General features: G+C 44.4%; 1 protein-coding gene across 3 annotated transcripts; it reads right to left on the reverse strand.

Moving 5' to 3' along the window:
* Nucleotides 1-367: 367 nt before the first annotated feature.
* On the reverse strand, nucleotides 368-12,617 carry LOC124416077 (protein gooseberry-like). 3 transcript variants are annotated; one of them, XM_046896923.1, is made up of 6 exons: nucleotides 12,372-12,617; nucleotides 6,441-6,754; nucleotides 6,157-6,283; nucleotides 3,151-3,322; nucleotides 2,775-3,050; nucleotides 368-924 (listed from the first exon to the last, which is right to left on the reverse strand). In XM_046896923.1, the coding sequence occupies exons 1-6, from the start codon at nucleotides 12,424-12,426 to the stop codon at nucleotides 678-680; spliced, it is 1,191 nt and encodes a 396-aa protein (XP_046752879.1). In that variant the 5' UTR covers nucleotides 12,427-12,617; the 3' UTR covers nucleotides 368-677. The 3 variants fall into 3 exon arrangements, with proteins under 3 accessions (XP_046752879.1, XP_046752878.1, XP_046752877.1); XM_046896922.1 differs by having other exon boundaries at nucleotides 6,157-6,286; XM_046896921.1 differs by having other exon boundaries at nucleotides 6,157-6,322.
* Nucleotides 12,618-25,423: the final 12,806 nt, after the last annotated feature.

Below are 25,423 nucleotides of genomic sequence, written 5' to 3' on the forward strand. Positions count from 1 at the left end.
AATATATAATGGGTGTAATTATTTATAATCTATTTACAACTGGCCAATTAAATAGAAAACAACATTTTTTCTTTCACTTTCTTCAATATATATCACATTTGAACAATGATACCTTCTACAGCTTATAAATAAAATTTTCTTATTGAGATTAGTTCCAAGTTTTATATTATATATATTTACAATTTTCAGTGCCAGAATTGCAGCACGGCTTAGGATAGTGCTCAGAATGAACGCAGTGTCACACAATTTCAAGGCAAGATGAACGCCTCAGGCGGCTCTTAGTGTATGGGTAATCCAATATCATATATAAATACTATATATTTCCATATATATATATATATATATATATATATATATATATATATATATATAATGAGATTGTATACATATGATAAATAATTTATTAATCAGTATAATATAACGTCACTGGGAAATGGACGAATTGCGATGAATAGGTAAACCCGATCTAAATATATCTAAAAGAACGAAGAGAATAAAAAAAAAATACAAAAAGTACTACTTACATGCACCAATAAATCGCTGTTGTCTGATGAGCATAAAATATAATATAACATCCATGTATGTACATCAGCACGTAAAAAAAATCGCTGAAAACGCATTTGCTGTACAAGCCGCCGCAAAAGCGGATTCGAAAATCGTTTGTTAACTCAATCAGTTCAATGAACTCTGCCACAAACTTGTGACTCGATGCCTCCGAGGTAAGGATATCCGCTTTTTGCCTCGCTCGGACTGTGAGGAGTGACGTGATGGGCCATTCCGGAGGGTGGAACGCCAGCGGCGGCACCCTGGACCATGCAGGCGCTCATGTTAGAGGCGGTGGGACTTACGCCACCGCTGAGGGTGCCGAGGTTCAGGTTTGCCGAGGTCAAGTTCCCGCCACCGTAGTGCGAGGTGTTGAACAGCCTGAGAGGACAGAGAGCAGAAAAAAATCGTTTAGAGCTTACAAGAATATCGGAGACCGCCGCCGCAACGCGGACGAATTAGCGTGCTGAAAATTGTTCAAGGTTAATTCGAGGGCCCGGTCGTTGTGCATGGGAAAAAGGCCCGCGTTCAAGGGCCCCGCTCGGCACGCAATCAAAACCGCGTGTTTCACCTCCGTGGCAGCAGCGATACCCAATACCCTCGAACCCGGGCGCAGAAATCGGTTAAGGCGTGTCGCCTAACCCCGGTATAAGGGCCGCGCGGGGTCCTTTGACCATTTCGAAGCACCAACGCGTCTAACCCAGTCGTAATGTCCGGCAGCTCGTGTTAAAGGGGTACATGGTACTGCTGCAGTGTATAGTCGGTTGGAGAAGTGGGCGAATTTCGGTAATTTATAACTTGACAGCGCATTATTCAGGTTCATTGGGGTTTGTTTTAGTCAAGAGTATGCTGATCGAGCTTTATTTGGATATTTAAAAAAAAATCTATTTGGAATCGATTGATCGGAAATATTGTTATTGATAATAACGTCAATCATTTCGCTCTGTTACATGACGTCTTGTGGTGTCTACGATATCTCTGAAACGACTAGATCAGGTTACTTAAAATTGACAGACAGCATGCTCGAATACTTCATCCTTTTTTCCAGGGCCTGAAAATTTGTGATTCTTTTTTTCTACGATACGGTAATTGCTTGAATTTAAAATTCAATTTTTTGACCAAGCATTTACGACTTTTTTATTTAGTTAAGAAAACAATACCAAAGTTAAAAAAACCGGGATGGGTGGGATCAGGTCATAAGCATAAAAACTACCTCCATATTTAAAATAAATTGGTTTGAACCGGTTTTGAGATGATGTGAACGTCGGAAACCATGTCTGCACGGCAAACGAATGTCAATATTATTGTAAAAGACAATGTTTCCGATTAATCAGTTCAATAAAAGGTAGAAGAAAAAGTTTCGAATGTCAATAAAGCCCGATCTACGTTTTTTTGAATAAAACGAACTCTGATTGGACTAAATAATCTGCTATCGAAGTGTAAATACCGAAAACTTGCCCTCGCGACGATCAGCAATCCATATCGCACGGGCCCCGAAACGCGGCTCGATCGGTAACTACGAAGAATTCGCGCGCGGATTTTATACTGGACAATGACTGCATCGCAGGCCCCAGAATTCCTGGCCGTGTCACCTCGATTACTGCGCAGGCGTCGAGCACCGAGTTGCGCACTGCACGTGCGTGCGCTGCGCCCGTTCGCAATGCTTTTAGTGTGTAGGTAGGTAGGTACGTTCACGGCGTCACAACGTCGGTCGGCCGAACCGCGGGAGTGGATTATTAGCCGGTAGCGTTTCATTACCGGGGCCAGCTATACGTAATTGCGGACCACACCGAGTTGGACTTCGCCGCGGCAGCAGCAGCAGCAGCAGCAGCAGCATCAGAAGCAGAAGCAACGGCAGACCTAACTCAACTTTACCGAGATATCTGAGGCCCGCTGTAGTTCAGGCCCCGATCACCCGGGGATCTTGCTGCCGGGCACCAACCGATGCCGGTATTTCCCAACGGCGAGAACACACGGCACCCAGGAAGGCCCCGGACGAACCTGTTATTATCCTCACAATGGCCGAATTAATTGTTTGAAACACCTGGGCATGGATTTCAACCGCATGCCGCGCCGATTGTCCGTCGTATTCCGAAAACCGGTGGCTAACTCTCTAGGCTCATTGTCGGATCGAGAGAAGTGCATGCCATGCCCGCGGTGCAGAAAGCGCGAAAAAGGAACCTCCAGCTAGCTATAATAGTTCAGTCACGATGCGATTTCTCAACACTCACCCGTAGTTCTCGGCGCTGGTTCGAGGCCACTGTTGTTGCGCTGCGGCGTAATAGTTTTCGCCGTAGTTGTAATGCTGTGTGTAGCCTCCGGTGCTCGCAGCCGAGGCTTGCCCATAACTCTGGTAGCCTTCCGCGCCGGTAGCGTAGTGCTGGCTTTGGAAGGACTGCAGGCCCATGCTGTTGAACGCGTTCAGCTGCTGGCTGTTGAGCTGCTTTCGCAGTCGGGCCCTCCGGTTGCTGAACCAGACCTGAACGCGGGCTTCAGTAAGCTTGGTTCTGCGACAAGAAACAAGGCGGAAGGATATCAGTTACTTTCGAGCTCTTCGAAACTCAGCGAGCTGCGTTGCTGTTTTCCCCTGTAAAAATCGATCCTTACTTTTGGGCCAGTTCTTCCCTCGTGTAGACATCAGGGTACTGGGTCCGGTGAAAGGCGGCTTCCAACTGCTCGAGCTGCTCCCCCGTGAAAGTTGTTCGACTTCGGCGCTGCTTCCTCTTCAGCGCGATTCCAGGCTCACTTTCGGTGTCCGAATCGTCGCCACTGCTGCCGCCTATAACGACACCAAAACGGCCCGGAGTTAGACTTGGGTCTTAAACGTCTACTCTTTTTCGCTCAAATTTCATCCGATAAAAGCCATGGTCGATCGAGATTGATCGTCGGGGAATAGGACAGTCCTTGATCACCCGGGATCCCCCGGGTGAGACGAAAAGCACGCCCGCAAGAACCGTGTGCATCGATGCGCGTAGACGGCAGAGGATGCCGAGCACGCGCGGGACGTCAGATCCTGAAGATAGGAAGCAAGAAGCGGCACCGCCCACAGTTCACACGGCTGACTCCACGGACCTGGTATTAAGTCCCCCCCTGATTACAGGTGAGCCCGCCTAACCCAACCTCGACTTTCGAAGGGTGGCCTGGACCCGGTCCCGGCTTGTCGAGGGCGAGGCACTTAAAAATATCATCGGAAATAACTTCTTTACGCCTATCTCTATCTTTCTCCAGGCTCGGAATAGTCCGGCTTAATCTGCACACTGTTCTGACAGTTTTTTTCTTTTATTTTGGGTTGTTGGATGTAACGGTGGGTGCTGATATAATAGTTCAGGTCTTTTTTAATTTAAGCAATTATACAGAGTGTTATAAAAATTAATAAATCATTACCAAAACCACCCAGCAGCGTAAAGTACTGCAAAAAATGGTCAGTTCTCCGTTACTCCGAGTCTAAAAAATATACGACGGACCTTAGATGTATAAATTTGCAATTTCGTGATGACTGGTCTTAAATCTTGAAGCATGCTATTCCCGCCGATACTGGCACTGCAGTAACTTTGCGAAGCAGCAAAAAGTGTGCGAAAAAAATCAGCGTCACGACTTATTAAATTACGTACCTACGCTTGAGTGAGTTATCAAGACATTCCAGGAACAAACTAATCTGAGAAACGAGGAGAGACTAAATCTTTCATAACTTTGAAAAAATTGAAGCAATATTTTATCCACGTACCAACGCAACATGCAGGTCTCTGAAAGTCGACTCGATAAGGCTCGTCGCGGCAGACTGAAAACGTCTAAATCAATATCGTAATTGCGATTTCAATTGTCTACCAATTGCTGGACCACTTCGGTCCCGCGGAGCTGTCTGTTCAAGACCGACTGGCAATGGCGGTTAGTGGCTGGCGGTTTCAAGATTAGAGGCTCCGCGTGCTCGTGGGACCACACGCCACGCGGCGGGGTGCCTGTGTGTATATTGCGGCGAGGCGCGCTCGTCCCGGGGCCTTAAGGCCCGTCCAATGCAGTGGCGGACGCTCCGTGCCGCGGAGCTCCACGCGAGTGCTCTGTGGTTATGCCTACACCCAACCCATAACTCCCTAGAACCGCATGAAACTGCCACAATTGCCTCGCTAGGCGTCGAGAAAGTTGCGGAGCCAACTCGGTACAGTACCGCGGGCGTGAAGTTTCGAACCTCGAAATTGAAAAATGCTGTAAAAATTTAGGCGCAATATGGCGCCTGACAGAGCGATCACCTGAGCATTTTGAGGAATTCCCATGTGAGCATCGGGTCACAGATAACTTCGCGCACACGGTAAGGCGTTTATTTCGTTTGATCGAGTCGACATAGAGTGAAAAATTTGATGGCGAACTACGTTTGTACTTGAATACGAATAAAAAAGAAGAACATAACCTAACATAACCTGCTTTCTCTGCTACCAGACGTCACCGCATTTGGATTAGGTTAATATCCGATACTACGAGGGTATATAAAAGTCACGAAGCGCGATGAGGAAATGAAAGAACCCAAGAGAAGTGGCTTGTAATTTACCCCCTGAATTTGTACCGACTCGGCGAGCGACGCCGCGTGTCTAATAAAAAGCTAAATCTTTCTCGACAAGATAATAAACTCGACACATCTCGTAGCGCGCCAGGGAGTCCGTCCGTATAATATTTCTTAGCTGCAGCAGCCCAAGCTGAGCTCTTTCCACGGCAATAAAGGTAAAAGAAAGAGTTCCCTTTCAGGATTGCCGACCGCAAAGCTTATTTCTGCAACTCTTTCGCATGGCAAGGAAGGAGAGAAGAAAAATAATAGAGAGGGAGAAAGAGAGAGAAAAACGAAGATGGAGGCGATGAAAGAAAAACAAAGAGCAGTGCAGACTATGAGGAAAAATTAGAAAAGTATAAAAAGAGAGTAAAAAATGAACGAGTATGTTACGGTATATATGTTAAAAGCAGACCGAGGAGCAAAATGTCCAACAAAACGCGTGTGTCTGGGCAAGAGAAGTTACTCCTTGCGGGTTTTTGAATAAGAACCTTCGTGCTAATCTTGAGAAACACTCCGCGAGAAGAGCCGAGCGAACGGCTCGCTCGCGTTCCTTTATGACCCAACTGCTGGGCCAGCTCGCTTCTTCCCGGTCCCACTTACTCGTCCGAGCCACCCAGCGAGCGGTCCGAATGATCTATCGCTTCGTTTTAAACGTTCACCTAATTGAATGTTGCACTTACACCGGCGGTATATATTCCGTACCCCTTCTTCTCACCACCGATTCAATTGAGACCGCGAAGACGTCAGAAATTAAGACGCCAAGGAATGAGGCTCGCACACTGCGTTCTGCGATGCACATACACGAGATCACCGCTCGAGGTCCAAGCCCGGGTTATGCCCGTGTAAACGTCGACGATGAGTAACCGAACCCAGAAATCCTCGATTCCCGCTTGATTTTACGCCCCGTCGCGTAATTACCGGGTTCAGGAACCTCCGACTACCCGCCGATGATGTTTATGGTTCCGACCCGCGGCTTCGTTGACACAGAAATGGCTATGCAGCATTGGATCGTGGGTTTTTACCCATCGAAACATTCCTAAACACTCTCGCTACGTGAAAAACGTTTATAAACTTACCGAGGATTCCATCTATCGAGTGATTTCGCCGAGGATCATCTCCAGGTCTGGTCTGATTGGTGGGTCCTCGAAGAAGCCGGGATATGCTGGATACGGAAGGCGCGGATGCCTTGTCGCAAACTCCGTCCTGCTGGCAGAACCACGTTGGACAAGTTAATACCTTGTCCTGGATTGCAAGATCAGGGTGAATTACAGTCGCAAGTATAACGAAGACGAATCTCTGGTTATACCAAAACTTTTTCATGCTATACGCAATGGTCTCAACTCTGCGGACGTCAACAGACCTTGATCAGTTTGTCCCGAATTTCCCAGCTGAAGATTCCGGGGTTCTGACGTTTGAGGTCTTCGATCCTTGCCTCGACCTCTGGAGTCGCGACGCGCGGTTTGCTGCCTCCGATGACGCCGGGCCTGATGGACCCCGTCTCCTGGTACCGGTTGAGAATTTTCGAAACGCATCCGTGAGAGACGCGGAGCTGTCTCGATATAACGCAGGGCCTGACGCCTGCGGCAGCCATCTCGACGATCTTGAGACGTATGTGATTGGGCAGTGGCCGACCGTTGATGAAGACCCCACCGAGCTGATTGACTCGACCCTGTCCTGAAAAATAGATAAATAGAGGAAAGGATGAGTGGGTGAGTAAGTTCATGGGCATGGGTTATCCTCCTCGAGGAGGATAACCGCGGATGTTCGTCAAGCGGAATGGTTTTGTTTTTCTGCGGAGCCTCGGGGAAGGATCGGTTCAGCTGAGCGAGGGGCTAAAAGGTCGTTCATTACGCGAGTCGCGGAGATGAGGCACTTCGCAGACTCGGTCGACTGGGTCCGGAGCAAAAACCGTGGTCCCGGAGCAAAAGGCGGTGCTCAGCACGCGGGGACATCTCGGAGGGTGGTAATGAAAAATAGAAATGACAGGGTAACGTGCGCTCTGTATGTCCCGGAGATCGGCCGCTCTGTGGACAAAACCGGGACACGCAAGGTGCCGCTCAAACGCTCGTAATTACCGGTAATTAGTGCCTCTTAATTATCCTAATTATAACTATGAAGTCAAACAAATATTATATGGCTAACCACACGGCAAAGAAGCGAATGAGATACGGTATGCCGCCGCGGTCCATCGCGTGCTGCACATCTTTCCAACACACTCCAAACGTACCGATGTGATGCGACGCGACGCAAAACGACGCGACGCGACGCCCTCCCGACGGATGCCATGCCAGAGTTACGGTCACCGCGGTTTTGCAACAAGCAGTTAACCCTCGGACTCTTTTTCACAGTTGCCATTCTCATACAGCTGACTCTTTCTTCGTATTCCTTGAGGCTTCCTTTCCATTCATTTCTCTAAATCTGCCTCTGTATTCTCTTGTACGATTTAAGTTCAATGGTCGATATCCAGGACCCTCCAAAAAGAACCAACGATGTGACTAGTACATTTATGAAAAAAATTAGAACCGAGATTCATCAGCGAAAAAGATTGAAATTGCAACTGACAAAGTCTTCGTCCTATTCACTGTACATGAATTTGCAGAGCCTCGAACATTGATTCCGGATATAGACTTGGTTCCATCAACTCCTTTAAATCTCACTTGATCCATCAGGTCCTTTCGGCTTAGAGCCTGTAGAGTTGGACTCGTCAAACGGCAATGTAGATAAAGTCAGTGTTTGTAAAACTTAGAAATTCACCTCCGGTGAGAAGTTTTTATCAACTGGAGCTTCCAGGAAGAGCAAAAATTGGAATTGTACTTTATAAAGTAACATAGTAGTTTATAAGCTACTTCTGCTGTGCAGAATGCTCTGTAAATCATTGAGCATTTATAAAAAATATCCTCAAATAGTCAGCGACTATGTAAGTTCTTCAGAAATTGTTACAGTTTAAAAAATATTTTGAGGGTCCTTGAGGAACCCTTCACTACTGATTTTGAGGGAGAGGGATATGAAGCCAAGAAAAACTGGTGACATTATTGATCATTAAATCTTATTCGCAGTTACGTTATCGTGCATAATCGATCAATCCGATCTGATCGGTCTCACCAACCGTGAAGGGATAAAAACCCGTCAACATCAACACCCTCATAGTAGGGTACGCTGAAATGCCTCCACACGCAACCGACTGTGTGAACAGAACAAACGGCCAGCGCACGCACATCGAATATCGAGAATCAGAGTGGCCCGTTCCATATAGCATTTTTGAAATTCTTCACATCTCGTTGAGCTAAAAGAGGATACACCTTGAGGGTGTCTAATTCGGTAAAGAATTCCGGTAGGAAATGAAAAAAACGAGAATCAACTCTGGAAGTCTTCTACTGCTATTGCGAATGGTGAGTCGGTGGATTGAGAAAGCAGCGTTGTGCGATGTGATTTCTTGCTCAGAACTTGTGCAGAGACAAACCTATTGTGCAGGTAAATGTGCTTTACGAGACTGCATGGAGTATAAATTGGATGTGATAAAGAGGTATTGTTCATTCGCAGCCTACACTCGCCGCGCGTTAATCTCGTCCTGCGTGCAATGCGAGTCCTGTAAAGAGTTGTGAAAAAAAAAAAAAATAAATAATGCAGGGGAGGGATAATTTTAGGCAGAAAAAAATTGTTGACTAGCATTTTATTTGAACTTGGTAACAAAATGATTTTCTCCACACATGGAATTCTGTGCATAAGACTTCAGGGTCCTTGTATTCCTTCCTGCGTTCCTGCAGCGTTCTCTACCTGGCGGGACACCTCGGGTGTGACGTCACTGGGCCGGAGGGCCCGACGGGATTACAGACGAGATCAAAAGGCGCCGCCACGCACGTGGACCCCGGCGCAGAGGGGACTAACTCCGTCCGGCTAAGGCCCCGTCCACACAACGCTGACTTCAAGTCGTAATAAACAACGTCGAGCACCGCCGCTATGTGCCATAGAGTATACATATATGTGCGTGCTGATCAAGTTCCCGCCGTACCGCGGGGTGTCCAAAATCCCGGGAATGGTCGTATAAGTTCTTTATCTTGGTATTGATTTAGTCCGCGAATTCAATTGGCTATCGATAATAACAAATGGAAGCGTTGCTGCTCGTACTCTGCAGAGGATCCAAATCGTGCGGGAAGTGGAGCAGAGCTACGAAAAAGGGCATAAAGAAAAAACCGGCCTCATATAATCGCACGAATACTGCACGAGCTGCATGCCGTCGCGGTGCAGAGTGGCGTGGAGAAAATTATGAGGGAAATAATTTCGATCATGAATTATTGATAACGGTTGATTGAATGTTGAACGATCATGTTAATTCGGCTGATTGGCCCGATTGTGGTGCCGATACAGCAGCTTGACACGTAGCTGAGTTTTTGAATGGATTTAAATTTCATCCACGAGATGATTTTCAGGTGGTCAGGTTGGGCCCGAAGGCGGACGGCCAGGTAGGAAGTTATAATGATTTGCCCAGAGCGAGACTCTCCGAGGGGCTGATTACGCGATAAACGGAAGCCCTCGCATCAGGGCGACTTATAAGGTAGGTAGATACGCGACGTCGCGTTCAACCACCGAAGAACAAAAATTCACCGTCTCAAAACTTGGCGCTGGTTAGCCAGTCGTTTCAAAGTCATCTTTACACGCACTCCCCGTCCAGGAGGCGAGATCCGTGTAATTATGATAATTGGATCGCTAAATGACGCGCGCGCCTCCACCGGAAGTCTCTTCTGTTTATGGCCTCACGCCTCAGGAATTACGCCCGAATCCGTTCACCGGATATATATCACACTAGGTATGTGTAGGTATAATAAAAACTACAGTAGTACGCCGCTTGTTCTGTCATCATAAGACGGTGTAATAATTTAACCAACAAATTTTCTATCGGCTTATACTAATTTCGACATTTGTTGTTTGTCACACGCGTGAACGAAAACCAAAAATTACAGATATCTTGTGTCCTTCTCCTCCTTCTCCTCCTCCAACGGCTGATCTTTGGCAATCTTGAACCTCATAAATTAACGATTTCCAAAATATAGACGGACTAAATGCCTCAACTAATTAGTTTGTTTAATCAAGAGCTTTGATTAGTTGTAAATGATCGTTATAACTCTTGCGATTATTTCCAAAAAATTCAAAACAACATTACATATATTCTCTATTGAATTGTTTTTCGAAGGCAATGTTGAAGAGTGAAGGTATTTAAAAATGATTTCCCGCCTTGGGGCACGTAATGACACGAAGATGGACGACAGCAAAGGACTTTGGCGTTTTTGTGACCGTGGTGTTAAACGCCGATTGTATCAGCTGACCGAGGATGCCGCCCACCGCGAACCGTGACGGACAGTTTGGGGCCTGGATCCCGTCGGGGCAGTGGGCCCATTCCAATGCGACGGACGATGGCATTTGGCATCACCCAATTGGAGTTCATTTTTCATCAAGAATCACGTATAAAAAAAATTGTATTTTGGAATAGCAGAAATAGAAATCTCAGCTCCTGAACTCGAACCGCAATCGATCAGTCCCACTCCTGTTGTACCCACAAAGTGTTCTTGCCGATGTTGCAAAAAAGTGGGCATCGTCGAAAGAAGACGCGGAAAGAATCCACCCTTTCGGGCCCCTTCAAGTGCCCCGCATAGCCGGCTTGATCTCGGCTTGTGAGGGCTTCAATCATCGCGCCGTCGCCTGAGGCCCATCCGATATCAGACATTAGGTGCCCACGTTCACCGCCTGAGCCTTCTTCAACGCCCACCGACCGAAGCGCAGCGTGCGCCTCCTTCGAGCGTCTTCTTCTTCTTCCCTGACGCGGAGAGCCAGTCTGTCCTGCACGTTTTTACCTTTTGGACCTTTTAAGGAGGCGATTTGCTCCTTTCTCCGATGCTTGTCTCGACTCTTTACCCCGCGGTTCTCTCGACGTGTTTCTTTTGCCCTCTCTTTATCTTCCTGGATTTTCTTCAACCGAGAGGTGCAGATGCTAATTTCACTCCTCGCAAAGTCTTCTTTGCACGAACAATTCCTTTCCTTTCTTACAGATGCAGAATATACTCTTAGCGGGACACTGAGGACGAGCCTCTTTTACATGCGTCGGAGTGTCTCTCGTTTATTTCCATTCACATGACATACTTGTATAATTGTCCACATCCTCGATTCAACTGTGAATCTTTATACGTTCTTCCTTTACTTGTATACATATATATATATACCAACAGGTCCAATCTGCATCCCAATGACTCGAGCTCCTTTGAGAAGGAATACGAACCGATTAATTGATTATAGGGATTATATTCGGTGACTGAGAGCAGCATGTAATAATAAAAAACGAGGGGAAGCACTGATTGGAACAAGGGAAGATTATTCGTCGGAATTTCGATATCTACTTCCGTCAAAATCGTTACCAGAGAATCTCTTGATACAAATTTAAGATATTCCGGAACACCAACGAAGTCGTTTACGCGAAAATAGGAGGTCAATTAACCACCGGATACAACGGAATGACTTTCAAGGTCGGAGGCGATTTCTTCTCCTTGGGGCTGCTTTCAACCCAAAGAATTTTTTCGCCCAGAAGTATTTGGGGCTGCTGCCAGGAAGAAAGCAAGAAAGCCGCCCGTAGAATATACGGGGTCCGTAGCAAATTTCAGCGAACGGTTTAACGTCCGAGGGTTCCCACTTCTCAAGTCTCGTATATAGTAGCCAGAGAGGACTCAAGCCTGGGTCCGCTGGTCCCATTTTATGGGTCGACGTTATTGTTTTATGACTGGCAGTTTCGTTTACGACGTTGCACGGCGCAATGCCCAACGTTGATCTCGAATGCACCGGACGAATGAACAATTAATTCGTCACCCAGATCATTTTCAGGCCCAAATCTTCAGCCCCTAAACCGCCTCTAAACCTTTCCTCGCTCTTGCGTAACATCCGCATTCTACACGCCGACATTTGCAGTTGTACTTACGAATTACAGGATATCGGAGATCCCCGAAAATAAGTAAGCGGTTCAGTATTACTGATAATTTATTTACCTTCTTCATATAGTCCGTGGAGTCTGAAACACCGAGTTTCCAAACCACGTAGCCATTGAAAGCTGGAATAAAATTAGGCCTAGATGCGTTCGCTAAATTTTAAATACAGCGAATACTGCGCATGAGGGGGATAAAAGGATGTTGGGATCCTGATGGAAGGGATGAAGACCATGCAGGCTTTTTGAGTAGATTTTGAGTGAGAAGAGGTTAAAGTCGCCATTGGATGCTAAAATCTAGAATAGTAATTACAGGGCTGATCAACGCACCTTGGAATGGATATCCAGTGAAGTAAGGTGCCATGTTCAGGGTGCTGACAGCCATCTATGGGAGCGTGTTCTTCCGTTGATCAGTTTCACACACTGCGACGTTATCCGTATACCAGCTATTCTCCTGGTGACAGGATAGTTTTGTAATCGGCAGCGTTGATAGCACTTGTTTATTTATCATTAACTGTACTGAACTTTGACACACAATCGGTTCGAGTGCACCGGTATGAGCGGCTAGTCTCTGGTGAAGTAGTCTCTGCGACGAAATCTGCGAATGTCGTTTACCGATCTCACAAACAATTCCCACGAACAAAAAAAATTGATAACTTTTTTATGTCACACGCCGAGGCCCTCGAAGATGTCCTTGAAGTATTGCGGAGCACCGATTGCGAGTGGCAGGTGAAAATCTGCCGCAATGACAGGGGTTCTATTCTTGCAAGTGATGAATACTGGACGCGCACCTACAGCTTCGGGGGTTCGGCTCGAACTGCTTCTTGAAGGGAGCTGCGATCTTGACGGCGATCGGTTCAGGTCGCCGCAACCTTTCAGGCTCCACCTTTTTGAGTGGGGCTCCCCGGGCTCGCCTTGGTTAATGCGACCATCGGTTTTCTTGCATTGGTTCGAGGCGAACCTCGGAGAAGGTGTGCTTCCAGCTCGCTCCGCCCTCGCCAAGACGCAGATCGCAGCCGCACACCGCGCCTCCTTATCTGCCCTTATTACCGGCTGCAGGGTTCTCCTTTGATCTCGATTTCACGCTCCGGCAATGCCCGGTTTCCACGACTTTTACATTCCTCTCCTCCCTTTGCCGCTGCATGCCTCGCGATTTTCCCCTCCTCGAATAATCGCCTGCGATACTGACGGACGTTCCTTCCGCTAATCGGTGCGGAAAATGAAATCGGGAATAATTTGCAGGCGTGAACCGTGAAATACGATGATCGGGAAATTCAACAACTCTTTATCCTAGCGCAGATTGAGCCTGGGGATGGGGGTCAGAATAGCGTGCGTGACGCGGGCGCAGACCTTCGCGGTACCGATGAGATCGTCCAGGCCTCGATGGATCAGGACTCGAACCCCAGACTTGCCTCGAGCGTAACCGACCGGCCGAACAACGCTCGTCTTCAATTTCGCTGAGATTGTTAATTATAATTAATTACATTTACAGAGCGAATACCAAGTTAATTAACTCTGCCCCTCAGCATATTACTTTCTCTTCGGTCGGTCGGTCGGTCGGTCGGTCGGTCGGTATTATACAGGTATACAATTTATATTGTATCATCCGATTATTACTCTCTGCATGCCGCATCACAGTGCTTACCACCACCACCATCGTCGTCGTATGCATTCATTGTATATTATCATATCTGCTTCGTCCATTATCTCGAGAATATCGGTTTAATACGATTCGGGATTTACAGGAAAAATAATTATTCGTTAATTGTTATAATAACGCTGCGTCCGTCTGTCTAGCCGATAATATTAAGGTGAAACTCGTTGACTTGTTCACTTGGTATATGGTTATGCAAAATGTTTATTCAACTCGGTGAAACTATTCTTTAAACTTACTAATTATGAATTTCAAGTTCATTCGAATATATCTTTTAGCGGAAAATATATAATTGAACTCTTTCTTTGTACAAAAATACAATAGGAATTTAAACAATATTAGGTATACCGTATAGTTTTTCTCAGTCTCGTTAAAAAATTGACTAAATTGCAAGTGCTATAATCGACAAAGGAATTATCAATTTGTTCCGGTCTCTCCTGCAAACTGTATCAAGACAATCAACAAATTCATGTAAACATAAGATTATTCCTGGTGAATTGACTTGATATTTTGCCTGATTAATAATTGATTACAAGCATCTGTTCACCCATTGCTAAACGAGTATTAGGGGTTTCGAGTGATGACCTGCAGCGACTGAAAGGCGGTAAGCGATACACTGCAGAGAGAAAATTACACACAGGGAGTGGATGGAAGTCCGGGGGGATGACACGTGTCGTGATTGTTGTTTACGAGGGACTGATTGCGTCGGCGTGGGTTGAATTCAGGGTGTCCGATGTTCGGTGTCAACGCGGTAACGGAACAAAGCCTGAGTTCAGGGCGCCGTTCCTCTCTTACCGCAGGTAATCATTAATATATGCATTACCATGTTGCTTGCCACTTCTCACCAGCTCCATTCGAGGCGATGTTAAAAACCGGGGAAAAGTGGAACAGAAAGAGGGAGAACAAAATCGTGGCAATGAGAAGAATGAAGATATCAAGCTCGTGACTTGATTCCAATAAAAAATTTTCAGGACATTAACGATTCCTTTCCATGCAGATGATTTTAGGACTAGCGAATCGTCATGGAGTCCAGATGTCAGAACTTGCTGTAGTAGTCTCGAAGTAATTGACTATAAACCTGAGTATAATAATAATGTACTTTACAGAAACGTCATTATCCCTGTCTTCTTAACTCTCAAGATTTGATCAGACTGTGATAGGTGTTCACTTCCGGGTACTTTAACCGTTACTTTCTGTTCTGCGGGGCACAATTAATCCTCGGATTATCACCGACTGCGACGGCATCGCAGCGCCTTTGTCCGGTTCCTTCTGGTTGCCTCGGCTCTTGACTTGAAGACGCATTGATCGCTGCAGAACTGCGCGATCTACGATCTATCCTTGGACGACGCTCTGTCATCCGAAATATCTGATTTCACGTTACACGTGTCCAGACTAAGCATCCGACGCGTGCAACGAAGAAGATTAAACACTAACTGATTCATAATATTTAGTGATTTGAATGTAGTTGAGGTGAGAGAATATTTACTCAGTGCCGAGTAATTCCTTTTCCAGGATGATTATCTTCAAGGTAATGCTCGGTCACGATAGCAGCAGTGATAAAAAATGGTACCTAATTCCGGACGTGCGTTGCAGGTGGGTATTGAAATTCAACTCGTTCTTTACTGCGAAGGAAAGTTAATGCGTCAATTCTCTTTTGTTGACTGAAACGTCGAGTTTTACTCGTAGTCCGATTGTGCAAAGATCTGGGTGTGCATTACCAAGACTGATTCTTCGCGTGGACTTGTAACAGGTACACCTGTACAACTGACTAGGTGTAAGGAGTGCCTGAACCCCGTTTGTCATTATGATTTCCGGGGAGAAACGAAATTACAATAAATTATAACGAAACGTTGTGCGTTCGCTGGATTTGAATGCGCGGTTGTCCATTGAAGGACGATAATAGGACGGCGCCGAAAATGGTTGAAGAAAGTCACCGGCATGTGTGTGGGCAGGACAAATCCAAGAGAAATACCTACACCTTCTAGGCAGAGACGTGAGCCTAGACGACACTCTCTACCTACCCATTCAGCTTCGACTCGCTTCGATACATCATACGGACCACAAGTCCTGGCTGTGCACCTTCCGAAGTGACAGAAAGAGAGAAAGAGAGAGAGAGGGAGACACGTGGGCGCGGTTGAACCGAGGAGAAGACTCAATCCACGACTACCGATTCCCCAGAGTCGCGATATTCGCCGGCGACTGCTCAGCGGGTGCTAAACGCTGCGGATGACGGATCGAGGCTCGTTGAGATGGTGACAATCGAGCATCGTTACGAAAGGATTGCTGAGCTCTGATTGGCTCTTGGTTCTTTTCCCTTTCAGGTTTTCTCAATCGCGAGTGAACTGCAGCCATCGCGGTATCAATTTGAATGACGAAAAGCGCCCCTGGGAGAAATCCGACGTCACATTTCTCGGGAGCTGAGAGACTAGACAAGGTGAGACCCGGCTTTTCAATCGGCAGGATCGGAATCCCTTAGGGATCGATAGTTCCTAATTGTTCGCATTGACCTCTTGCGCGGGGGCGCGGCGCATATTTGTTGCTGTTTGCCACCACTTCGCTATTACTCAACCTTGGCCCCCTATTTTGACAGCGGAGTTTACCCTCCTGCAGCAGCTTCTTATTCAGCTCATCCACTCTTCCAGGGGCGGGAGTGGCACCGCAACGATTACCTTTGATTCCAACCCCAAGGACTTCGTGTACTAGCAGCAATAGTCATTTTACTTCTTGCCCACTAACAATGAAACCTCCTTCGTCCTTTCTATCTGATTCTTACGCGGATAGAAGAATCAGCCCGAGTGCTAGAAGGACTTTGCTTTTTCCATCGAACCTACAGGCATGGGTTTGTATTACATACGGAAAGGCGGTTAATACTCTAGCAATTATTATCGGTGCATGAAGATGAACATGATTATTACGATGGTTTTTATTCATTCCTGACATGTTCAGATCCAGACCAACTGAAATTACTATCGTCCATCTTTGACATACGTCATTAGTAGATACATCACTTGCTACTAGTCATCAGTATCTTTCCAAATTGAAACATATGCATGATAATGAAACTTCATCAAGCTACTACATAGAACTTTAATTTTTGAGAATATCACCTTCCTTCGCGAAAGCTGTTCAATGTTTCACGGCGAACCATCACAACCATCCTCATCGTCCTAACCCAATAGCACGCAAAATCCGCAAAACCGTTGCAAAAATAACTTTTCATTAGATTCAAGAGGCATGGTTCCGTACTTGAGGACGAGGGACGAATCAAGTGCCCGTTGTGGTAGAAAGGAACTGACAGATCGACCGCTCGTGGGTCCCCAGTGCCGAACTGGTTTACATTTACACCTCGGATCGCCGTAAGCTTGGAGCAGCAAGCGAGACTCAACCTGGTCCGCAGTTAATTGCCAGCATTTAATGAGGACTCTTTGACGGGCCGCGCACCGCCAGGTTGCCTCCTGTGCCGGACCCGAACACACGAGCACCTCCCATCTGAGCACAACGTATCCCCTCGGCATGTCACTGGGAACAAGATGCATCTAAGACTTCCATGCATCGGGACTCTATAGTTAAAGGACAGGAGATGATGCGGCTAAACTGAACTGATCAACTGGGACAAGGATTGAGATGTCGTTACTAAAAGGTACGATGTGAAGAAGCTAGCCGCACGATATTACTTCCTAGGACAATGAATTTTCTTGTTAAATAAAATGCTGCTTAGTTGACTGAATTCGTAGTAATACTGAATGTTCATTTTTAGAACTTCTCACACTCGGGATGTTCATTTGCTGTATCAAATCAAATTCAAGACTTGTTACTGTTTACGAATTGATTGACTTGATCTTATTCCGAACAGGATGTGTTTAGCATTTTCTCTTTTGCAGAAAAAGTTCGTCGGTTGATTTAGATTCCAGTTTGTATCGAGGCAACTGAAAATCACGTTTAGATCACCTCCGATGTTTTTACCTTCTTCATTAGCAACTAGACCATTCTCACTATAGCATTCCCTTTAAACAGTACATTTCCGACGATTGTCATTGACCATAAGACTATCACGAACTAACAGTGTAATGCGTGTTTTACAGGTTGCACAGTTAGTCTTTGACCATCTGTGAAGCAAGGGTTCGGGAACTCGTCACAAGTCAGGTATAAAGGCATGCTGTGAAGTGACCGGACGTTCAGGGAGTTGGGATACTGTAGCAATGTCCATATCCAACGAGTCCGTCGAGCATCCGTGAGGTTGACAAAAAGCTGGGCGAATTAATGTGCAAACAAGTTTTCAGCATGATTTATGCTGATTAAATGCAATTAAACGAAAATTACGATCATCTTCGCGGCTCTGGCACTTATATCTGTCGGACACGCTCCAGCTTGTAATATGTGCTACTAAACGGGCAACGGGAAGTCCACTTTTTACTCACGAGGAAACGCGCTTCGTATACACTTCTATACACACTCAGAGAGAGAGAGAGCAAAACAACCCCCAACTGGATGCTAACGTGTATGGCGAAGCAGAGCTTCTCTCTTTCTCTCTCTCTGTGCATTTTCTATCGCAGTCCTTCTCCCAAGACGTGCTCACGAAGGACCGCAAAACCGTTGGAAGAATTTCTTACTGGTAAAAGAATGTTACTCACGCTGAAGGTTATCGCTTTTCAAGCCAGAGGAATCTGAGATCTAAATATCTTGTCTTTCGTTCATTCTTTCATTTATTTTTGTTGAACCAAAATGAAATTCAGATCACGTTGAAAAATGTTTTTGTGACAACATCGAGTTTAACCAATCCTACAGTAACCTTCCTTTGCGCGGACCAACGGGAAATTGAATCTGCTAGCTTTATTACTTCCCAAAAAGCTTTGTCCAAACTTTTTCAAGAATTATTCTTCTGCTCCGAAAATCGCATGTTTATTTCTCTTCTTTTCTCGGCGAGAAAAATCTATAAAACCAGCAGAAGAAAGCATGGAAATCAATTCGCCTTCGGGGTCCCAGGACCATTAGGAGCATGGCCGCGAGGACCTTCGGCAGGACCGAAACCAAGAAATCGATGTTGACATGCCGGTCAATTTTCCGGGATATGTTCCGGGACAAATCCATTCCTTACGTAATCAATTCAGCCGCTGCAGCCCCTCCGATCCGATATGCTGGAAATCTGCGGTTTCCGGTCAGCCTCGTAGCTTCCTGCTTAGGTGAGATTTTTACAACCCTCATAAATCGTGAGGCAAAAGTGGCGATGGACAGAAATTAATGGTCTTTCTCGAACCTTCTGACTGACGTTCAACAAACAGGATATGTTATTTTGATCACCACAGATTGAAGACTCTTAAGAAAAGCCAATTTTTCGTCTGCAGCATTATCGAAGTCATAGGTACATACAATTTTTTTCTCCTATTTTGGTGAAACATTCAGCTGAGAATGAGTGGGGCGCTTCGGGGTGGCCTGGCCGCGGTACTTTTGAAAGTTTCGAACCTTTATTTTCTTTGTCGTTCTTATTGTCACCTTCGTGTTCGAATCCACTCAAATCGACCTTCCGTACAATGCGGTCGGCAACGGTACAAAGCCTCTGAGAAACCTACCGCCATTTTGAGCTCACCGACAAAAGAGCCGCCATTTTGATTTAGTGGCGGCGATTGTCAATGGTTCGATTGTTGGCAAACTACGGGCGTTTCACCCCTCGAGCCCTTCTTCCACTGCGTCGCACAATCTCAGATCTGACAAGCTGCGGCTGCTGCATTGACTTTCCCATTCGCGTTACCGCCATTCGACGCCCAATGAATGCGTTCTGTGATACTGGTTTGATATTTATATGAAACGCATTGTGATGGTACAGAAGGGGTGCCAACGATACCTGTGTGTGGTCCAGATTTTATTTTATAGGTTTTACTTACATTCCTTCGTTTTTTTTTCACCACTTTTGTACGAAGTTGTGGGAAATACTGATGCGACGGAATTCTTGGCGATATGACCTTACGGAGATGAATGAATGCGACCCCCTCGTGTTATGAGCTTCGAAAGCCATTCTAGACACCGGAAAAAGTCTAACCTCACCACTTAACGATCCTTAAACCGGTTCAACACGTATGTGAAACCCCACTATTCACGTTTTATGGTACTAAAGTTTTTGTTAGATATTATTTTTCGCATTGCTACACAGCTTTTTGCTCTTAAACTGGCAGCAGTGAGTCAATTCGAGGATGTTGCTTCGCGATGAATTTTTATTTGTGTCGATAGTTTGTACTGCGATCTTGGAGTTCTATCTTGATTAAGAATGTACACGAAAATTATACAAATTGTTTGCACTTTTATTTTAATAAAATTTGGAAGCTATTTTCTATAAGAAACTCTCAGGCTCATTGTAAATCACGAAAGATGAAAAGTACAGTAACCCCAGTATGATTCAAAGAATCACTTTCAAATTTCACACAGGTGTTCAAAATCGAAGTAAAAACAATCTGTATGATTTTTATCGACCCAGCACTAATTAAACCTACACGCCTATACATGCACAATTATGTAATAGCAACATGACGGACTGTGTCAAATCGCTGATAAATTCATAACGGGTATTGTGAGAGATGAAAATTAAAATGTGTGTGATCTGGCGATATTGGATTGCCTTATATTTTTTCATTTGATGGAAAATCAAGACTCCCTAATCATCTTCCATATTTTCGAATACGAATTTAAATATACTTTTGAAATAATTTAATATCATTCTAGAACAACATATTTGACAATTGGGAAATAAGATTGGAAGAAAACCCGAAACCACGAACTAATTTCTAGTGCATTTATTCCAGTCCGATGACAGCAATAATGCTAATAAACTAAAGCTTGAAAATTCAGCTGGACCGCAAAGCAATACGATCGCCCATTAGGACTCCGGAGGCATTCAGTGTGATGACTAATTATAACTGGGAGTTTAATGAAAAATTTTATATTCTTATTCTCAGGTTTTTATACGAATTTTTATTTGGTATTGTGTTTTGGTGTATTGAATCACAAGAATAAAAACAATTTTTCTAAAAGTATAAACGTTATAAGTAATTTTTAATGTATCTTGATAATCTTTAGAAATCAATTTGTAATGATAATCCGCATAAATATGCAAAATCGTGAGGCATTTGAACCATATTTGAACTGACTACTGGACTGCAAGTTGTAAGTGGAGTTGTCACACTCAGGCGAGTGGCGCCACTTTATGGATACAATTTTCCATGCATCTAACGACGTTCAAATTGCGGGCTGGCAGGCGCATTCTCGCGTTTCTCCAACGCCATTGAGAAGGCTTTTGAGTTGACATTACAGTAGTCGGGTTGCCTATCACATAGGCTGAGAATTTTCAAAAATTTGAAATCCTCTAATGAAGTTTCAGCATCGTGAAAAATTGAATTTCAAACTGATAAATCTTGAAAAGAAAGAATAAAGTCTACTATTGTGAATATTTTTCTACATTTATACAACTTTTGACGATTCTACAATTAAACAAATATGAGTATCTGAAACAGTTGGTTGAATTTGAGTGTCTATATTGAGCAAACTTGGAAGACAACATTTGATTACTCTATCACTTAACAGCTGGTACATTAATTGATATGAGTACTGAGTCAATTTGTCCGTTAGGTACAGGTGAAAGATTGCTCGTCAGTACCGTTACGTTTTCTATACCTGAGTCCGAAGTAAAACCGAAGACGGTTTTATGGTGAGGTTCGTAACGAATTAAGAATGGCGAATATAAAAATCACTGCATTAAATAAATGGAATGCTTGAGATTGCCTCGGTTTTGTTGCAATTTTCGACGCGCAAATACAGTCTGCCCTGTAATCGAACTGCAGAAACCTGTTCCAACTGCCCAAACACGGAGCAAATGAAAAACGAGGCTGAAATCATCAGAAAGTTATGGCAACTTGTCAAAGAAATACCAGCGATTTCAGCAGCGTCTGCTGCGATACTTTATGGATTTCATATTTTGTTAAAGGACTCTTTTCCCGGAACGTGAAATCTGAAGAATTCGGAAGAGAGTCTAGAAATTCGTAGATCCAACATCAGAAAAAATAGGAATGAAATACGCGGGTCTTTTTAGTTTTTCAGCTATAATTTCTGATTGATTCCTTCCATCAACCAGACCCGTTCCGGAATAATTTGACGCCCAGGAACGCAGGTGAGACATGGAAAAGAGCGTATAGGACCGGCAGCAAGGAAATCACAAAAAAATATCGTTAATGGTTTGGCGATAACTCTTTATCCGTTGCTCGCAGCATATTTGGACTGCGTGCGTTCGATTCCTCTCGCAAAATTACATCAACACAGTGCATCGAACGATCGGTTCCAGGATTATTCAAAATCGGATAAGTTTTCAGCAATAATTATGAGGTTAAACTTAATTTCTTTACAATTTTTTTTACCAAAAGACCTTGTATCTCTAAATCTATACATACAATTCTTCTTACACTAAAAGAACCTCAAGATTTTGAAAAAGGCCTTCAAATCGTTGTGGGACCAACAGCTAACAAGGTGCAAAAAAAATATGAAAGAATGCAAATATTCATTCGTTTCATTTCAGGTTACACAAAATAGAAGCAGTACGACAGCTATTATACGCAATATAACGTATCCAGCAAAGGTGCGTTGGGCTTTTACGCACGCCCGAACTTGAAGCTACTCTTACTAACCACGACATGGACCATCCGATATAATATTTTTCATATTCTGTTGAAGATGATATATATCGCACTCCTTTGTCGAGTTATAATATTCGTAAATTCTTATATTCTTATACGTCTATTATGTAATGATCAGTCATATTGTTATATTTTTTTAGTCTTTCACTTTTTATTAATAGGTAACTCAATGAATTACTACACACTAACACTCAAACACTTGTACTAAAATGAAAGATTTATGAATAAATAGCTGAAACTTGGTAGCTACATGAATTTGTGATTTTTCTCTCCCACGTTTTTGAATCCCTGTGCAAATTTTCACTAAATTCCATTGAAAGTTGTTACCAACATTTTCCGAAATCGTTGAATTTTTCGCCATTAATCCAAAGGGATTGTCCTTACTTTTTTTTGGGTCAAAAATCTTTTGTCTGCGGATGGATTTGTATGACCCTTTCTGGATTAATTGCGCCCCGAGAAACGCGGGTAACGCAACAACAAGAGCGTGGGGCACCAACAGCAGAGAACTTACGAAGGAAACACCAGCAGCAAAGAAATGACAAAGAGGAAGTGTTCCGTTTTTTCGCTGTAACTTTTGTACCGTTGTTCGCAACGTATTGAGACTGCGCTCAATCGATTTCTGTCGCGAAAATACGTCGGAATAGTGCCCTGAAGAATTAATTCTAGCACTTTTCAAAGTCGTCGAAATTTCCGCCAAAAATCCAAAGGGGTTAGCCTTAGTTTTTTTCTCATTTTTGAAGCCGAAAATTTTTCGTGACCGAATCGATTCGTATGACCCTTTTTGGGGTAATTGGACCCCCAGGAACTCAAAAATTACATGAAAAAAAGCGTAGAACCAACAGCAGAGAAATGCCGACGAAAAAAAGCAGTTTTTCGCCTGTAACTTTTCAGGCGTTGCTGGCAGCGTATTGGGACTGCGCTTAATCGATTTCTCTCGCAAAAATACGTCGGAATAGTGCCCTGAAGAATTAATTCTAGCACTTTCTAAAGTCGTCGAAATTTTCGCCAAAAATCCAAAGGGGTTAGCCTTAGTTTTTTCCTCATTTTTGGAGCCGAAAATTTTTCGTCTCCGAATCGATTCGTATGATCCTTTTTGGGGTAATTGGACCCCCAGGAACTCAAAAATCACATGGAAAAGAGCGTAGAACCAACAGCAGAGAAATGCCGACGAAAAAAAGCAGTTTTTCGCCTGTAACTTTTCAGGCGTTGCTGGCAGCGTATTGGAACTGCGCTTAATCGATTTCTCTCGCGAAATTACGTCGGAATGGTGCCCTGAAGAATTAATTCCAGCACTTTCCGAAGTCGTCGAAATTTTCGCCAAAAATCCAAAGGGGTTAGCCTTAGTTTTTTCCTCATTTTTGGAGCCGAAAATTTTTCGTGACCGAATCGATTCGTATGACCCTTTTTGGGGTAATTGGACCCCCAGGAACTCAAAAATCACACGAAAAAGAGCGTAGAACCAACAGCAGAGAAATGCCGACGAAAAAAAGCAGTTTTTCGCCTGTAACTTTTTAGGCGTTGCTGGCAGCGTATTGGAACTGCGCTTAATCGATTTCTCTCGCGAAATTACGTCGGAATAGTGCCCTGAAGAATTAATTCTAGCACTTTCCAAAGTCGTCGAAATTTTCGCCAAAAATCCAAAGGGGTTAGCCTTAGTTTTTTTCTCATTTTTAGAGCCGAAAATTTTTCGTGACCGAATCGATTCGTATGACCCTTTTTGGGGTAATTGGACCCCCAGGAACTCAAAAATCACACGAAAAAGAGCGTAGAACCAACAGCAGAGAAATGCCGACGAAAAAAAGCAGTTTTTCGCCTGTAACTTTTTAGGCGTTGCTGGCAGCGTATTGGAACTGCGCTTAATCGATTTCTCTCGCGAAATTACGTCGGAATAGTGCCCTGAAGAATTAATTCTAGCACTTTCCAAAGTCGTCGAAATTTTCGCCAAAAATCCAAAGGGGTTAGCCTTAGTTTTTTTCTCATTTTTGGAGCCGAAAATTTTTCGTGACCGAATCGATTCGTATGACCCTTTTTGGGGTAATTGGACCCCCAGGAACTCAAAAATCACACGAAAAAGAGCGTAGAACCAACAGCAGAGAAATGCCGACGAAAAAAAGCAGTTTTTCGCCTGTAACTTTTTAGGCGTTGCTGGCAGCGTATTGGAACTGCGCTTAATCGATTTCTCTCGCGAAATTACGTCGGAATAGTGCCCTGAGGAATTAATTCTAGCACTTTCCAAAGTCGTCGAAATTTTCGCCAAAAATCCAAAGGGGTTAGCCTTAGTTTTTTCCTCATTTTTGGAGCTGAAAATTCTTCGTCTACGAATCGATTCGTATGATCCTTTTTGGGGTAATTGGACCCCCAGGAACTCAAAAATCACATGGAAAAGAGCGTAGAACCAACAGCAGAGAAATGCCGACGAAAAAAAGCAGTTTTTCGCCTGTAACTTTTCAGGCGTTGCTGGCAGCGTATTGGGACTGCGCTTAATCGATTTCTCTCGCGAAAATACGTCGAAATAGTGCCTTGAAGAATCAATTCTAGCACTTTCCAAAGTCGTCGAAATTTTCGCCAAAAATCCAAAGGGGTTAGCCTTAGTTTTTTCCTCATTTTTGGAGCCGAAAATTTTTCGTCTCCGAATCGATTCGTATGACCCTTTTTGGGGTAATTGGACGGCCAGGAACTCAAAAATTACATGAAAAAGAGCGCAGAACCAACAGCAGAGAAATGCCGACGAAAAAAAGCAGTTTTTCGCCTGTAACTTTTCAGGCGTTGCTGGCAGCGTATTGGGACTGCGCTTAATCGATTTCTCTCGCGAAAATACGTCGGAATAGTGCCCTAAAGAATTAATTCTAGCACTTTCCAAAGTCGTCGAAATTTTCGCCAAAAATCCAAAGGGGTTAGCCTTAGTTTTTTCCTCATTTTCGGAGCCGAAAATTTTTCGTCTCCGAATCGATTCGTATGACCCTTTTTGGGGTAATTGGACCCCCAGGAACTCAAAAATCACATAAAAAAGAGCGTAGAACCAACAGCAGAGAAATGCCGACGACAAAAAGCAGTTT

Source organism: Diprion similis, chromosome 2, assembly GCF_021155765.1.
Source record: "Diprion similis isolate iyDipSimi1 chromosome 2, iyDipSimi1.1, whole genome shotgun sequence".
Classification (NCBI taxonomy): domain Eukaryota; kingdom Metazoa; phylum Arthropoda; class Insecta; order Hymenoptera; family Diprionidae; genus Diprion; species Diprion similis.

What these genes read in the sequence shown, in the direction of transcription:
- LOC124416077 (XM_046896921.1), bottom strand. Translation starts at nt 12,426, where the DNA reads ATGGCTGTCAGCACCCTGAACATGGCACCTTACTTCACTGGATATCCA. An exon ending in TTCGGGACAAACTGATCAAG is followed by an intron (nt 6,323 to 6,440) that starts GTCTGTTGACGT and finishes CTTGCAATCCAG; the next exon opens with GACAAGGTATTAACTTGTCC. An exon ending in ACCAGCGCCGAGAACTACGG is followed by an intron (nt 925 to 2,774) that starts GTGAGTGTTGAG and finishes CTGTCCTCTCAG; the next exon opens with GCTGTTCAACACCTCGCACT.